Here is an 18,546-nt window from a genome sequence, read left to right as displayed (position 1 = left end):
GAGAGAGAGAGAGAGAGAGAGAGAGAGAAAGAAAGAAAGAAAGAAAGAAAGAAAGAGAGCGACACATTCTTTGCATGACGTGTCTGTCGTTCACAGGCTTTCATGTCACCAAAGGCAGGTGTCATGTGTGACACGCGCCTCAACTGCTTTTCTGTGGTGCTGCAGAGAGGTACTCTCTTTCAGAGAGAAGGGAGTTTGTGTTCCAGATTTCAAGTTGAGATTCCACTCTGTTAACACAATGTTTACACAGTGATGACACTCAGGTTGTCACTCAAGTTGACACAATGTCGACACTCAGGTTGACACAATGTCGACACTCAGGTTGACACAATGTTGACACTCAGGTTGACACAATGTCAACACTCAGGTTGACACAATGTTGACACAATGTTGACACAATGTCGACACAATGTCGACACTCAACACAATGTTGACACAATGTTGACACTCAGGTTGACTCAATGTTGACAATCAGGTTGACACAATGTTGACACAATGTTGACACAATGTTGACACAGTGTTGGCACAATGTTGACACAATGTTGACACAATGTTGACACTCAGGTTGACACAATGTTGACTCTCAGGTTGACACAATGTTGACACTCAGGTTGACACAATGTTGACTCTCAGTTTGACAATCAGGTTGACACAGTGTTGACACAATGTTGACACAATGTTGACAATCAGGTTGACACAGTGTTGACACAATGTTGACACAATGTTGACAATCAGGTTGACACAGTGTTGACACAATGTTGACACTCAGGTTGACACAGTGTTGACACTCAGGTTGACAAGGAAATGTTGACACAATGTTGACACTCAGGTTGACACAATGTTGACACTCGGGTTGACACAATGTTGACACAATGTTGACACTCAGGTTGACACAATGTTGACACTCAGGTTGACACAATGTTGACACAATGTTGACACAATGTTGACACAATGTTGACACAATGTTGACAATCAGGTTGACACAGTGTTGACACAATGTTGACACAATGTTGACACAATGTTGACAATCAGGTTGACACAGTGTTGACACAATGTTGACACTCAGGTTGACACAATGTTGACACTCAGGTTGACACAATGTTGACACAATGTTGACACTCAGGTTGACACAATGTTGACACAATGTTGACACTCAGGTTGACACAATGTTGACAATCAGGTTGACACAATGTTGACAATCAGGTTGACAAAATGTTGACACAGTGTTGACACAATGTTGACACAGTGTTGGCACAATGTTGACACAATGTTGACACAATGTTGACACTCAGGTTGACACAATGTTGACTCTCAGGTTGACACAATGTTGACACTCAGGTTGACACAATGTTGACTCTCAGGTTGACAATCAGGTTGACACAGTGTTGACACAATGTTGACACAATGTTGACAATCAGGTTGACACAGTGTTGACACAATGTTGACACAATGTTGACAATCAGGTTGACACAGTGTTGACACAATGTTGACACTCAGGTTGACACAGTGTTGACACTCAGGTTGACAAGGAAATGTTGACACAATGTTGACACTCAGGTTGACACAATGTTGACACTCGGGTTGACACAATGTTGACACAATGTTGACACTCAGGTTGACACAATGTTGACACTCAGGTTGACACAATGTTGACACAATGTTGACACAATGTTGACACAATGTTGACACAATGTTGACACTCAGGTTGACACAGTGTTGACACAATGTTGACACAATGTTGACACAATGTTGACAATCAGGTTGACACAGTGTTGACACAATGTTGACTCTCAGGTTGACACAATGTTGACACTCAGGTTGACACAATGTTGACACAATGTTGACACTCAGGTTGACACAATGTTGACACAATGTTGACACTCAGGTTGACACAATGTTGACAATCAGGTTGACACAATGTTGACAATCAGGTTGACACAATGTTGACACTCAGGTTGACACAATGTTGACACAATGTTGACACAATGTTTACACTCAGGTTGACACAATGTTGACACAATGTTGACAATCAGGTTGACACAATGTTGACACTCAGGTTGACACAATGTTGACACTCAGGTTGACACAATGTTGACACAATGTTGACACTCAGGTTGACACAATGTTGACAATCAGGTTGACACAGTGTTGACACTCAGGTTGACACAATGTTGACAATCAGGTTGACACAATGTTGACACTCAGGTTGACACAATGTTGACACAATGTTGACAATCAGGTTGACACAGTGTTGACACTCAGGTTGACACAATGTTGACACTCAGGTTGACACAATGTTGACACAATGTTGACACAATGTCGACGCTCAGGTTGACACAATGTTGACACAATGTTGACACAATGTCGACACAATGTCGACACTCAACACAATGTTGACACAATGTTGACACTCAGGTTGACTCAATGTTGACAATCAGGTTGACACAATGTTGACACAATGTTGACACAATGTTGACACAGTGTTGGCACAATGTTGACACAATGTTGACACAATGTTGACACTCAGGTTGACACAATGTTGACTCTCAGGTTGACACAATGTTGACACTCAGGTTGACACAATGTTGACTCTCTGGTTGACAATCAGGTTGACACAGTGTTGACACAATGTTGACACAATGTTGACAATCAGGTTGACACAGTGTTGACACAATGTTGACACAATGTTGACAATCAGGTTGACACAGTGTTGACACAATGTTGACACTCAGGTTGACACAGTATTGACACTCAGGTTGACAAGGAAATGTTGACACAGTGTTGACACTCAGGTTGACACAATGTTGACACTCGGGTTGACACAATGTTGACACAATGTTGACACTCAGGTTGACACAATGTTGACACTCAGGTTGACACAATGTTGACACAATGTTGACACAATGTTGACACAATGTTGACACAATGTTGACAATCAGGTTGACACAGTGTTGACACAATGTTGACACAATGTTGACACAATGTTGACAATCAGGTTGACACAGTGTTGACACAATGTTGACACTCAGGTTGACACAATGTTGACACTCAGGTTGACACAATGTTGACACAATGTTGACACTCAGGTTGACACAATGTTGACACAATGTTGACACTCAGGTTGACACAATGTTGACAATCAGGTTGACACAATGTTGACAATCAGGTTGACACAATGTTGACACAATGTTGACACAATGTTGACACAGTGTTGGCACAATGTTGACACAATGTTGACACAATGTTGACACTCAGGTTGACACAATGTTGACTCTCAGGTTGACACACTGTTGACACTCAGGTTGACACAATGTTGACTCTCAGGTTGACAATCAGGTTGACACAGTGTTGACACAATGTTGACACAATGTTGACAATCAGGTTGACACAGTGTTGACACAATGTTGACACTCAGGTTGACACAGTGTTGACACTCAGGTTGACAAGGAAATGTTGACACAATGTTGACACTCAGGTTGACACAATGTTGACACTCGGGTTGACACAATGTTGACACAATGTTGACACTCAGGTTGACACAATGTTGACACTCAGGTTGACACAATGTTGACACTCAGGTTGACACAATGTTGACACAATGTTGACACAATGTTGACACTCAGGTTGACACAGTGTTGACACAATGTTGACACAATGTTGACACAATGTTGACAATCAGGTTGACACAGTGTTGACACAATGTTGACACTCAGGTTGACACAATGTTGACACTCAGGTTGACACAATGTTGACACAATGTTGACACTCAGGTTGACACAATGTTGACACAATGTTGACACTCAGGTTGACACAATGTTGACAATCAGGTTGACACAATGTTGACAATCAGGTTGACACAATGTTGACACTCAGGTTGACACAATGTTGACACAGTGTTGACACTCAGGTTGACACAATGTTGACACAATGTTGACAATCAGGTTGACACAATGTTGACACTCAGGTTGACACAATGTTGACACAATGTTGACACTCAGGTTGACACAATGTTGACAATCAGGTTGACACAGTGTTGACACTCAGGTTGACACAATGTTGACAATCAGGTTGACACAATGTTGACACTCAGGTTGACACAATGTTGACACAATGTTGACAATCAGGTTGACACAGTGTTGACACTCAGGTTGACACAATGTTGACAATCAGGTTGACACAATGTTGACACTCAGGTTGATACAATGTTGACACAATGTTGACAATCAGGTTGACACAATGTTGACACACAGGTTGACACAATGTTGACACAATGTTGACACTCAGGTTGACACAATGTTGACACAATGTTGACACTCAGGTTGACACAATGTTGACAATCAGGTTGACACAATGTTGACAATCAGGTTGACACTCAGGTTGACACAATGTTGACACTCAGGTTGACACAATGTTGACACTCAGGTTGACACAATGTTGACAATCAGGTTGACACTCAGGTTGACACAATGTTGACAATCAGGTTGACACTCAGGTTGACACAATGTTGACACTCAGGTTGACACAATGTTGACACTCAGGTTGACACAATGTTGACACTCGGGTTGACACAATGTTGACACAATGTTGACACTCAGGTTGACACAATGTTGACAATCAGGTTGACACTCAGGTTGACAAAATGTTAACACTCAGGTTGACACAATGTTGACACTCAGGTTGACACACACAGTTGAAGTCAATCAACGTTTGAGCTATAGAATCTAGAGTTGTCTGGATTGGCTGTCACAAAGCCTCTGGCTGTGTATCACGGACTGTCAGTCTCAAACTGACAACCAAAACACTTGCATGTGTAACGCAGGGCTTATTCATCAGGTCTCCTCCTCTCCTGTAAATCAGCCTCTCATAGAAATTCAGAAATACAGAGAAAATCTGTTTGTTTGTGTGACTACAGTAACATGTTGTGCTGAAGTTAGGAGTGCCGCCTGTCCTGACGGATGTTCTCTCTGAGGAGTTGGTTTCCTGTTTGTGATACAGGCCTTAGTGGGCTTTACCCAGGTTCCTATGGGGCTCTCCTGCTTTGTGGAGGCAGAGACAAAGGCCTTGTGTCAGCACACAGAGAGAGAGAGAGAGAGAGAGAGAGAGAGAGAGAGAGAGAGAGAGAGAGAGAGAGAGAGAGAGAGAGAGAGAGAGAGAGAGAGGGAAGACTTGAGGAGAGAGGGTTGGAATTACAGAGGGCCTCCCTCGCTCGCTCTCTCTCCTTCTCTTTCTCTCTTGCTCTCTCTCTCTCCCTCTCTCTCTCTCTCTCTCTCTCTCTCTCTGTCTTGCTCACTCTCTCACTATCCATCTCTCTCTCTGCATCTCTCTGTCTTGCTCTCTATCTCTCTTTCCCACTCTCTCTGTCTCGTATGTATCCCTCTCCCTCATCTCTCTCTTTCTCTCTGGCGCTGGTTAGACCTTCTCCCCCCTACTCAATTCCATAATGAATCGACTTGCATAACTTGCAGAATTCATTTGGGACGGGGTAATAGGAGAATGTTACAGTAATGGTGGGTGGAAGGTCCACTACTCACTGTCAAGGCTGGTCATTCTTATGCATCTGTTCATACACAGTGTATCCACATAATACGTTGGTGAGGTGTGTGTGCGTGTTCACAGTGTGTGTTTTTGTTGTGAAAAATAGCGTGTTTGTGCGAATCTACATGCTCGAGCGTATGAATGTGTAATGTGTGTGAGGGAGTGTGTGTGTGTGTGTGTGTGTGTGTTCATCTGGCGTGAGCGTATCAGAAGGGTCGGAGGTTAAACCCGGAGGAGTGTGCTGGCTCTGGAATGTAATAAGACCCACATGAGGAACTGATTAACACACACACACACACACACACACACACACACACACACACACACACACACACACACACACACACACACACACACACACACACACACACACACACACACACACACACACACACACACACACACACATAGTGAACCCACTTAAACATCAGGACGCATCTCGAGAGTGTCTCCCAGGGCCGGGAGGGTGGCGTGGGGGTGGGAGCTGCTGAAAAGGCCCGATCCTCCATTAATCATGTTAAGGCCATTTATCGAGACGATTCTGACATCACAATCCAACCACACAATCACTGTATAACAATATGAAATGACACACTGCCAGAATACAGAACAAGAGTCGGGCCCTTTTGGAATGCATTCCACATGTCATCCTATTCCTACATAGTGCACTATATAGGGGAAGGGGTGGCGTTTGGGACGTAGACTTGGTTCCTAATGAATATACTTACCTAACCAGTCTGTGCCATATGACAGCTGGTTTTGCTACTGTTTAGTACAGGACATGAAGCTCCAGATGTTTGACTTTAATACGTTTTACTCTACAACAACGTAATTACTGTGTGTGTGTGTGTGTGTGTGTGTGTGTGTGTGTGTGTGTGTGTGTGTGTGTGTGTGTGTGTGTGTGTGTGTGTGTGTGTGTGTGTGTGTGTGTGTGTGTGTGTGTGTGTGTGTGTGTGTGTGTGTGTGTGTGTGTGTGTGTGTGTGTGTGTGTGTGTGTGTGAAGGTAGAGTATACTCCCCTCCTTATCGAGTTAACTGAGGATGACTTGCCAGGACTTGTCACGAGACCTGGCCTAAGGTGCCAGACTCATGTTTTTCTGCTGGTGTGTGTGTGTGTGTGTCAGAGGGGGAGAGGTTAGTGTAGAGGTAGTAGACATGTGCCTTCTCTCCCATGTGTGTCAATACATGTCTGTTTGTGTGTGTTAGTGCATGTGTGCGTGTATGCGTGTGTGTTTGTGTGTGTAGTGTGTATATATTGCATTAGGGAAGATGGGAGATGGGTAAGGTTAGTTACATTTCCTTCCCCTTTGCATTGTAACAAATACACATCCTTTGTCTATGTTTGTCATCATGAGGTATTTCTAACTGATATTCTCCAAGTATCGATGGATATACAGTACATAAATAAATGAATGATCAAACATCTCAGATTGGATCTTTAAACTAGAGAAAAGAGCTTCAAACTGCCACTAATACTGACTCAGCGAGGTAGAGAGATCCCACATACTAACTCAGCGAGGTAGAGAGATCCCACTAATACTAACTCAGCGAGGTAGAGAGATCCCACATACTAACTCAGCGAGGTAGAGAGATCCCACTAATACTAACTCAGCGAGGTAGAGCGATCCACTAATACTAACTCAGCGAGGTAGAGAGATCCCACTAATACTAACTCAGCGAGGTAGAGAGATCCCACTAATACTAACTCAGCGAGGTAGAGAGATCCCACTAATACTAACTCAGCGAGGTAGAGAGATCCCACTAATACTAACTCAGCGAGGTAGAGAGATCCCACTAATACTAACTCAGCGAGGTAGAGAGATCCCACTAATACTAACTCAGCGAGGTAGAGCGATCCACTAATACTAACTCAGCGAGGTAGAGCGATCCACTAATACTAACTCAGCGAGGTAGAGAGATCCCACTAATACTAACTCAGCGAGGTAGAGAGATCCCACTAATACTAACTCAGCGAGGTAGAGCGATCCACTAATACTAACTCAGCGAGGTAGAGAGATCCCACTAATACTAACTCAGCGAGGTAGAGAGGTCACACTAATACTAACTCAGCGAGGTAGAGAGATCCCACTAATACTAACTCAGCGAGGTAGAGCGATCCACTAATACTAACTCAGCGAGGTAGAGCGATCCACTAATACTAACTCAGCGAGGTAGAGAGATCCCACTAATACTAACTCAGCGAGGTAGAGAGATCACACTAATACTAACTCAGCGAGGTAGCGGGATCCCACTAATACTAACTCAGCGAAGTAGAGAGATCCCACTAATACTAACTCAGCGAGGTAGAGAGATCCCACTAATACTAACTCAGCGAGGTAGCGGGATCCCACTAATACTAACTCAGTGAGGTAGAGAGATCCACTAATACTAACTCAGCGAGGTAGAGAGATCCCACTAATACTAACTCAGCGAGGTAGAGAGATCCCACTAATACTAACTCAGCGAGGTAGAGAGATCCCACTAATACTAACTCAGCGAGGTAGAGCGATCCACTAATACTAACTCAGCGAGGTAGAGAGATCCCACTAATACTAACTCAGCGAGGTAGACAGATCCCACTAATACTAACTCAGCGAGGTAGAGAGATCCCACTAATACTAACTCAGCGAGGTAGAGAGATCCCACTAATACTAACTCAGCGAGGTAGAGAGATCCCACTAATACTAACTCAGCGAGGTAGAGAGATCCCACTAATACTAACTCAGCGAGGTAGAGAGATCAGAAGTCCCACTAACTAACTCAGCACATAGTCTTCATAAAGAAGACGTGGTCACACACTTTTCTCCCCATAGAGGATGACTCACTCATAATAAACACTGCAGTTTCTGCTCTCCTGTCTGGAGACACACACACTAACACACACACACTAACACACACTAACACACACACACTAACACACACACACTAACACACACACACACACACAGACACACACACACACACACACACACACACACACACACACACACACACACACACACACACACACACACACACACACACACACACACACACACACACACACACACACACACACACACACACACACACACACACACCTCTCTGGAGACAGACGGTGATCAGCAGGCTCCACTCCTGGCTACATCACATGACCAGGTAACATAATCTAGAGAGATGAGTCATCCAGTTGTAAATATTTCTTTATATGACTCCATTTCTTTCCTATATGGACCAATCATTTTAGTGGCTCATTAAAAGGAAGACAAAACACTGAACATAACAGGGATTATTTGACAATCAACTCACTTACTCAATTTCTGACCCACGGCACAATTCAAACTTCTTTTCAACTTTGTGTGTGTTGTTCGGCTTTTATACTGATTGTATTAAAAGGATGGCAACTGTATTAAAAGGATGGCAACTGTATTAAAAGGATGGCAACTGTATTAAAAGGATGGCAACTGTATTAAAAGGATGGCAACTGTATTAAAAGGATAACAACTGTATTAAAAGGATGGCAACTGTATTAAAAGGATGGCAACTGTATTAAAAGGATGGCAACTGTATTAAAAGGATGGCAGCTGTATTAAAAGGATGGCAACTGTATTAAAGGGATGACAACTGTATTAAAAGGATGACAACTGTATTAAAGGGATGGCAACTGTATTAAAAGGATGGCAACTGTATTAAAAGGATGACAACTGTCTTAAAAGGATGGCAATGACAAGAACATCCATATTATCGGCTGTTTCCCCAATCAGGAAGTACATTTGAACTTGGAAAAACTTGTTCCTCTGCATTCCTTAGTTTATAAACCCTGAGTGTATAAAACATTTACAACAACTGTTATTTCCATGATCATGGACTGACCAGGTGAATCCAGGTGAAAGCTATGATCCTTTATTGATGTCACTTGTTAAATCCACTTAGATGAAGGGGTGGAAACAGGTTAAAGAAGGATTTTTAAGCCATGAGACAGCTGAAAGGAAAATACCTAGTCAACTGAATGTATTCCACTGAAATGTGTCTTCCTCATTTAACCCAATCCCTCTGAATCAGAGAGGTGCGGGGGGCTGCCTTAATCAACATCCACGTCTTCGGTGCCCAGGGAACAGCATGTTAACTGCCTTGCTCATTGGCAGAATAACAGATGTTTACCTTGTCAGCACGGGGATTTGATCCAGCAACCTTCCGGTTACTGGCCCAACGCTCTAACCATGATGCCAATCGAGGCATGGATTGTGTGTGTGTGTGTGTGTGTGTGTGTGTGTATGTCACATAAGGTGTTCCTCATGTTTTGTTGACTCAGGGTATGTACATACAGTACACACTGTCTCCATGTTTTTACATTCAGGTTAATGATGATGTGTAGAGGTGCTAGCCAGTCTTCAGCCAGCGTCGTCGTGGTGACCAAACATGTTCAGTGACTCAGATCTGTCTTGCCCAATGCCAACAGCAGGATTTCTCTGTATGTCTCTGCCAGTATCTGTCTATCTAGTAGGTAGGGCTCTGCTAGTCTAGGGGATTCCTCCTTTGGCTCGCCCTGCCTTGTTTCCTTCTGAGTGGCGTGACTGGGAGGAGGAGGTGACTGTACAGTAGAGAAGGTTAGGTGACTGTACAGTAGAGTAGACAGACAGGGCTGACAGTCAGGGGATGGATGGTATGGCTTCTGGTGGGTAGGGCACTATTGGTGCCATTCTTACCATTCCAAGTAAAGACACCACAATGGACAAGTCTTTCTGAATTTTTTGTCTGTAGCGTGACAAAAATTCTTTAGGGTTAGGCAGCACAGTCATATGGCTGTATGTGATTGTGTAGTATTGTTGAGTAACTGAATACAACAAACTGGTTCATTGAGTAGCCTGACTGGGAGGCTGGTAATGGGAGGTTCAGACTTGGAGAAGGACAGTTGGCTGTATGGAAAGGGTGGAGGAAGAGGAGCGTCCTCTCTGCCGTCACCTGCTGTAGTGGCCCCATGATGATGGACAACCCTGGGGGCAGAGCACCAGATAAGCCCCCAGGGCCTCCACATGGCTTTCCGGGCTATAGGGGGCCGAGGGGGGTCAGGGGGCCCAGCGTGGGAGTGCCTCTCTGCGGGCTCCATCCATCAGCTCTGCCCTTCAAGGGGCCAGGCCTGGGGCTGCCATGTACTATCAGTATTTATGATGTGACATTTTTCTAAACGTCAGAGCGATGTTGATAACGTGTAGGATGTGAGGTTGTGTTGAGTGCAGATACAAATTTGCCATTTGTGTTGGGCTACAATGTCATTTGCAACACCCTGCGTCTGTTGCACAGCACGCTACAGTGTTGCCTTTCTGTCACTAGAAAATGTCTCGAGTCAAAAAGAAAGTCCATAATTCAGAGCGTTGCGCCTTGTGTGTGTGTGAGTGTGTGTGTGTTTGTGTTTCCTTTTCTTCTCTTTTCCACTGTGACATCATCAGTCAGGCTCGTGACTTTTGACAGACAGCTTTTCAAAATAACATCATAGCAACGGCATGGCAACTGAAACATTCCGACGTCATCTGGAGGGCTATTTATTATGACAATTTACAAACCTGCCTCTCCATGTCATCTCTCAAAGACAAACCTGTAGCCCGCCTTTCCATGTCATCTCTCAAAGACAGGCCTGTAACCTGTCTCTCCATGTCATCTCTCAAAGACAGACCTGTAGCCCGCCTCTCCATGTCATCTCTTAAAGACAGGCCTGTAACCTGTCTCTCCATGTCATCTTTCAAAGACAGACCTGTAGCCTGCCTCTCCATGTCATCTTTCAAAGACAGGCCTGTAACCTGTCTCTCCATGTCATCTCTCAAAGACAGATCTGTAACCTGTCTCTCCATGTCATCTCTCAAAGACAGGCCTGTAACCTGTCTCTCCATGTCATCTTTCAAAGACAGACCTGTAGCCTGCCTCTCCATGTCATCTTTCAAAGACAGGCCTGTAACCTGTCTCTCCATGTCATCTCTCAAAGACAGATCTGTAGCCTGTCTCTCCATGTCATCTCTCAAAGACAACATTTTGTCATTCCTCACACTGCTGTCACCGGCTGGCATTAACTGACACACTCATTTTCTGGAGATGTGTATGTGTGTGTGTGTGCATTCGTGTGTGATTTTACTTCCCAGAGTGTGTGTGTGTGTGTGTGTGTGTGTGTGTGTGTGTGTGTGTGTGTGTGTGTGTGTGGGGGGGGGGGGGGGGGTTAGGGCACTGACCTCATGAGTTGTGCCCTTTCGTAATAGAGCCCCAGAGTGGAGGTGTCATAATACCCATAAAACCTAGCGGTGAAACAGGGAAATGGTTCCAATTGTTTTTCCACCATTCATTTTTCCGATAGGGTATTTTATGACCACTTAAAATAAGGTCTGTGTTTTGTGTAGGCTCACCCTGGTGTGACGTTTTGATAACCATGTAAATCTCTTTCAGACAAGGTGACTTTTATCAATATTTCAGTTGTGTACATTTGTTTTATTAGATGACTTTATTATTTCATTCCAAGTCATCATCTCATCACTATATCCTGTCTGACAAAATCACTATTTTAGTAGCTCTTCAAAAATAGTCAATGAATACTTTTATGACTGCTAAATACCACCTATCATTTATTTAATGTCTTCTCAGGTGGAGACCTCAAAAAGCAAACGCTCTCTTTTGCTCTATCCATCGCACATTCTTCTGTCTCTTTTAAATAGCAGGTGGAAAAGAAACACACACACCGGAAAGGTAGGCGCGCAATGGGTTATTGTCTTGTAGTTAATTGCCATGTTTTCTGAGCTAAACTATGTGGAATTTTGGCCTGTTGGAAACTACAACTCCCTACAACTCCCTAACTACAACTCCCCAACTCCCCAACTCCCTAATACATCGCACAATCTGATTTATCTCTAGAGAAACTGTGCACTGAGCTCACAGAAATAATCTGGACAAAATAGAATTCAAATAATTAAACCGAAGTCAGTCAATTAGTTGTTTAAAAAACGAAAAATAACCTACATTTTGTTTAATTGCTCAGCACTAGTGGCATTTTCCTCTGGTTATTTCCCTACTCACATCTATTTTAGGATGTTACTGGATACTTCATGACAATAATGATTCATAAAGTTCTCCTTCCATTGAAATGGGTTATGACTATGAAATGATTATGAAATCTAACCACCCCACTAGTAAAGCTCACCGGATAGAACCAGTTGTGTTGAGAGTCCTTCCCTTTGAGTGTGTGTGTGTATGTGTGTGTGTGTGTGTGTGTGTGTGTGCGTGCGTGTGTGTGTGTGTGTCAGACCTGGGTTTAAATACTATTTCAATTACTTTCACACACTTTCGAAGTAACTATTCAGATATATTTTATTTGAAACGACATGTTGTTGATTATTTTTATGTTTTTGAGAATACATATATTCACTGACAAATACACTCCCTTTAACCTAAGTATTTGAAAATAACCATGAAAATATTCAAATAAAAGTACTTGTTTTGGGCTGTGTATTTGAAAATACTGAAATACACAGAAAAAGTATTATAAATTCCAGATACTCAAATACACATGTATTTGAACCCAGGTATGGTGTGTGTGTGTTTTACTTTGTTCTGTGTTAGTAGGTGATAGACAAGGTTGGCTGACTGGCTAAATAGCTGACTGGCTGGACTGCTGGCTGGCTGTTTCGGAGCCCCACTCCCAATGTGGGGGCTGAGAGAGGGGATGACCCTGGCGTGTGAGTGAGAGAGAGGAACACTGTGAGAGGAATGCTGGGATGCTGTCATCACACCCTCCTGGTACAGTCCCATTCCCTCTGGCTGAGTCATAGAGAGAGACAGAGACGTGCCGGGACGACATGTGGTGGATACAGTGTGTGTGTATGTGTGTGGGTGTCACCAGTACACAGAGTGTGTGTGAGTGTGAGTATAGTTCATGCTGACCAGGCCCTCTTCTCTGGGTGTGTACAACACTTTGTTCTGTGACTCAGATGTCATGACAGCGTTAATCTCTCCATAACAACTGATTTGGGATCAGTTTCTAAGTGCATTAGTGAGTAAACAGACTGAGTTAAAAAGGCAAACACACACACTAAATACCAGCCAGACTACCGCTGCACGCGACTCATTGGCGCAGTACGAAAGAGGGTCATTACGCAACATTTCAACAGGCTCCTAAAAAACCTCTTGACTCTCTTGTGTCTCATTAACACCCATTGGTGGTTACATCCAACACTTCATAGTAGAGACACCATGTTCCTAACTTTAATCTGGCTCATCTCATACAACAAGTAGAATTTGCATCTAAAAGATAAAGTTCAGGACTTACGAAAGCAGTGGTGTGTGAGGGTTGGGGTGTGCGAGGGCAGTGGTGTGTGAGGGTTGGGGTGTGCGAGGGCTGGGTGTGTGAGAGGGCAGTGGTGTGTGAGGGCAGGGGTGTGCGAGGGCAGTGGTGTGTGAGGGTTGGGGTGTGCGAGGGCTGGGTGTGTGAGAGGGCAGTGGTGTGTGAGGGTTGGGGTGTGGTAACTGGTAATCTACAGCATAATAAATGTTGCTAATGTCAAGATTAGTGGCGGTGGTAAGTCCTGTTCTGCTCATCTACTCTTCCATGGCGACATGCGTAATGTCATAATGCCCCATCGTGCTAACCAGGGCCCTGCCCAATCACCAATTCCCAGTGACTCACTAGAAGATTACACTGCACACACACACTCTTGCATGTACACATACCCAGGTGCACACATATGCACTCGCGTGCCTGAGCACACGCACACAGCATCATTAGCTGGGACCATGAAAACCTTTAAAATTACTGCAAAATTTGATTTGCTGTAAAATGAAGTGAATATATTTGCAGAAGTAATTGGAGGGATGTGTGAAAATAAAAGCGTTAAGTTCAATGATGGATATCCATTACATGAGATGAAAATGTTCACAATTATTCCTGTCAATATTTACTTCGGTAATTTTACCGCAAATCAAGCATGATTATTTGTAATTGGAAAGGTTTTCATCACTGCTGTAAAAGTAGGGCACCAAAATGACATTTCCAATAGTCTGCTCCCACCTTGTGGACAATAGGAAGGTTGCAGCGTTTGTCCTGTGGATTTCCCCAAGTACTTATGTAACGTACTTCTTTTTTATGGATGTGATGGTGGGATAACCTGTCCTACATAAAGCAGCTGCAGTTCACACACACAGGGGGTTTGTACACTTTACACGTGTCGGGGTATGTAACATGAAAGTAATAAGCAACACATTGTTGTCTCAGTCAATGTACAGCGTGTATATTCACTGCTGTTTTCTTGTATCACGTGGCATGACATGTGTACGTCCCCCTCTAACGTTATCTATTAAAACATGCATGTCTTTATCGGATGACCTTGGCCAAGCATCCCTACCTCATCCCTACCCCACCCCACCCCTACCCCATCCCTACCCCTCATGGTGGCTGAAACAATTAGGCACCTATACAAATAAAGAAAATACGTTGCTTGCAATTCTACACAATGCAAGACATTGAATTTGGAATAAAAGTCGTTTAAAACGGATCTCTACTAAGCAGCCATCTCTTTATCAGCCTCTGCGACTGTTGCCAGGAGCTGGAGATAGACCGGCGACGTCCAATCATCTGCACAGCCATCTCCTCTTTTCCTAGTTTGAGAAGGCTGGAATTACATGACATCATTTAAAGAGCGCCCCCGTACCACCAACGAGGAAAAAAAGAAAACTTGAATCGTCAATCCTCCATCTTCCTACGAGCTGGAAGAGAAAACACCTGAGCGCCGTTTGCCATTTGGACGCTTTCCCTTCCCTGGTCGATATCGCGCAGCCTGTACCATTTTTGGATTGGCGGCGGTGGTATCCCCGATAGTATCGGATTCGGGGAGGGGCGTTCTCTCCGCACGGGGAATGGCGGCGCAGGAGGCTGCTGTGCTGTGGATTCAGTGTGGGAGAGAGATGGGGCTTAGCACAATAAGATAGATCCCAGTGCTCTCTGTTTTCCACTCTCTCTCTCTCTGTTGTCGTTCTAAATCTCTGCTGCCCCTGGTCATGGATCCAGAGAAAACGTTGACGTTCTGCCTTGGACTCAAAGCAGAAGCGGTATGTTGACTTACAGATTTTGTATTATCAACATCTTCGCTTGATATGATTGCTGTGAGTTATGGTGATTTTGTCAACAACTGGGCAATATTATACTGCAGGGGTATTAGCCTACTGTGTACGCCGCCGTGATGTTTTCTAAGCAATGCTCCTAGATTGCACGGATTTGTTGTCATACCGTCGCTTCAGTGGATATCTGTTATTGTTGGAAATAATTCAATTGATATTGCAACAAATATTTAGGCTTCACAAGACTAAGATTTTATGGACAGTCTGAAGTTGAAGTTTTTCAAAATCAGTCTTCTTGAGCATAGATAGACTTGTTGTACAGCACACACACAACTGCATGGTTATCCTTTAATTGATGTTTTCATTTAAGATGTGTTGCTGATATCTGAAAGTTGATTCCCTCATCTCTTTGTCTGGAAATTAATTTGCTGTAATGCACCAAAGAATGACCTCAATTTTACACAGGCCATAATTAAAAGTGCTTTTAGCTCCCGACCCCATACGTAATAAAGGTAATTTATACCCCCTCTGCCAATGTTGAAATACTATAGTGCTGATTCAATGAGCTATAGGCCCAGGGCCGGAATAATGCAGGGGTTTACCAGGGCTGAAGCAGGGGTTTACCAGGGCCGAAGCCCCTGGGCCCAGGGCCAGGATAATGCAGGGGTTTACCAGGCTGAAGCCCCTGGGCCCAGGGCCGGGATAATGCAGGGGTTTACCAGGCTGAAGCCCCTGGGCCCAGGGCCGGGATAATGCAGGGGTTTACCAGGGCTGAAGCCCCTGGGCCCAGGGCTGGGATAATGCAGGGGTTTACCAGGGCTGAAGCCCCTGGGCCTAGGGCCGGGATAATGCAGGGTTTACCAGGGCAGAAGCCCCTGGGCCCAGGGCTGGGATAATGCAGGGGTTTACCAGGGCAGAAGCCCCTGGGCCCAGGCCCGTGGGGGGCCACAGAGACGACAAAAAACAACAACTATGAAGGAAATACAGTGCCTTCGGAAAGATTTCAGACCCCTTGACATTGTCCACATTTTGTTACTTTACAGCCTTATTCGAAAATGTATAAAATAAAATCCACAGAAATCTACACACAATATACCCCATAATGGCAAAGCGAAAACAGGTTTTTCTATTTTTTTGCACATTTATTAAAATGAAAAAACAGAAATACCTTACTTACATAAGTATTCAGACCCTTTGCTATGAGACTCGAAATTGAGGTCAGGTGCATCCTGTTTCCAATGATCATCCTTTTGATGTTTCTACAATTTGATTGGAGCACCTGTGGTAAATTCAATTGATTGGACATGATTTGAAAAGGCACACACCTGTATATATAAGGTCCCACAGATGACAGTGCATGTCAGAGCAAAATCAAACCAAAGAGGTCGAAGGAATTGTCTGTAGAGCTCAGAGACAGGATTGTGTCGAGGCACAGATCTGGGGAAGGGTACCAAAAAATGTCTGCAGCATTGAAGGTCCCCAAGAACACAGTGGCCTCCATCATTCTTAAATGGAAGAAGTTTGGAACCACTAAGACTCTTTCTAGAGCTGGCCACCCGGCCAAACTGAGCAATCGGTGGAGAAGGGCCTTTGACAGGGAGGTGACCAAGAACCCGATGGTCACTCTGACAGAGCTCTGGAGTTCCTCTGTGGAGATGGGAGAACCTTCCAGAAGGACAACCATCTCTGCAGCACTCCACCAATCAGGTCTTTATGGTAGAGTGGCCAGATGGAAGCCACTCCTCAGTAAAAGGCACATGACAGCCCACTTGGAGTTTGCCAAAAGGCACCTAAAGACTCTCAGACCATGAGAAACAAGATTCTCTGGTCTGATGAAACCAAGATTGAACTCTTTGGCCTGAATGCCAAGCGTCACATCTGGAGGAAACCTGACACCATCCCTATGGTGAAGCATGGTGGTGGCAGCATCATGCTGTGGGGGCTTTTTTTTAGCGGCAGGGACTGGGAGACTAGTCAGGATCAAGGCAAAGATGAACGGAGCAAAGTACAGAGAGATCCTTGATGAAAACATGCTCCAGAGCGCTCAGGACCTCAGACTGGGGTGAAGGTTCATCTTCCAACAGGACAACGACCTTAAGCACACAGCCAAGACAACGCAGGAGTGGCTTCAGGACAAGTCTCTGAATATCCTTGAGAGGCCCAGCCAGAGCCCGGACTTGAAGAATGGGAGAAACTCCCCAAGTACAGGTGTGCCAAGCTTATAGAGTCATAGCCAAGAAGACTCGAGGCTGTATTTGCTGCCAAAGGTACTTCAACAAAGTACTGAGTAAAGGGTCTGAATACTTATGTAAATCATTTATTTTTATTTTTTATAAATTAGCAAAATAAACTGTTTTTGCTTTGTCATTATGGAGTATTGTGTGTAGATTTATGATGAAAATAAATAAATAATGAATTGTAGAATAAAGCTGTAACCTAACAAAATGTGGAAAAAGTCAAGGGGTCTGAATACTTTCCGAATGCACTGTATACACTATATACATAATATATGTAATATATTTCTTAAACCGCCAACCACAGGAAGACTCAGGAGCCCACTCTCAATGAGTGTAGACAGCCTGCTGCATTCTGCTGCTGCCTGCTAATCATCAGATGGGGCAGGACAGGAGGTAGGGGGACACGTGGGTAACTGGGGGGCCCTGCCTTTATTGGGTAACTGATTATTAAATACATTTAAGTTAACTGCATTATAATGAAATGTGACTGGTCAATTGTGTGAATAATGGTCTGGGCCCAAAATCATAGGGGGCCCAAGAGGCAAAAAAAACAGCAACAAAAAACAAATTATGTAATTTTTAAAATTATTATAATTTTTATACAACCACATGTTCAAAATACACCAGAGATAATTTAGCCACAGAGAATCAACAGTTTATCTCAATAAAGCACATACAGGTAGGTATCTGCCAAAATGAAGGAAACACCA

General features: G+C 44.0%; 1 protein-coding gene across 8 annotated transcripts in view; it reads left to right on the top strand.

Moving 5' to 3' along the window:
* The first annotated feature begins 14,865 nt into the window (after positions 1–14,865).
* LOC129855974 (proline-, glutamic acid- and leucine-rich protein 1-like) overlaps positions 14,866–18,546 on the top strand; it is a 27,729-nt gene continuing 24,048 nt past the window's right edge. For 4 of the 8 annotated variants that reach the window (XM_055924096.1, XM_055924103.1, XM_055924100.1 and 1 more), the window contains exon 1: positions 15,542–15,590. Coding sequence is in view for 1 of the 8 variants with exons in the window: in XM_055924095.1 (XP_055780070.1) it covers positions 15,540–15,590 (51 nt within the window). In the remaining 7 variants the exon portion in view is untranslated. Of the gene's footprint in view, positions 15,591–18,546 lie in introns of all 8 variants that reach the window. The other 4 variants (XM_055924099.1, XM_055924101.1, XM_055924095.1 and 1 more) reach the window with 3 other exon arrangements.

This window comes from Salvelinus fontinalis, chromosome 5 (genome assembly GCF_029448725.1).
Source record: "Salvelinus fontinalis isolate EN_2023a chromosome 5, ASM2944872v1, whole genome shotgun sequence".
Taxonomy (NCBI): Eukaryota; Metazoa; Chordata; class Actinopteri; order Salmoniformes; family Salmonidae; genus Salvelinus; species Salvelinus fontinalis.
This window is presented reverse-complemented; position numbering and strand designations above follow the sequence as displayed.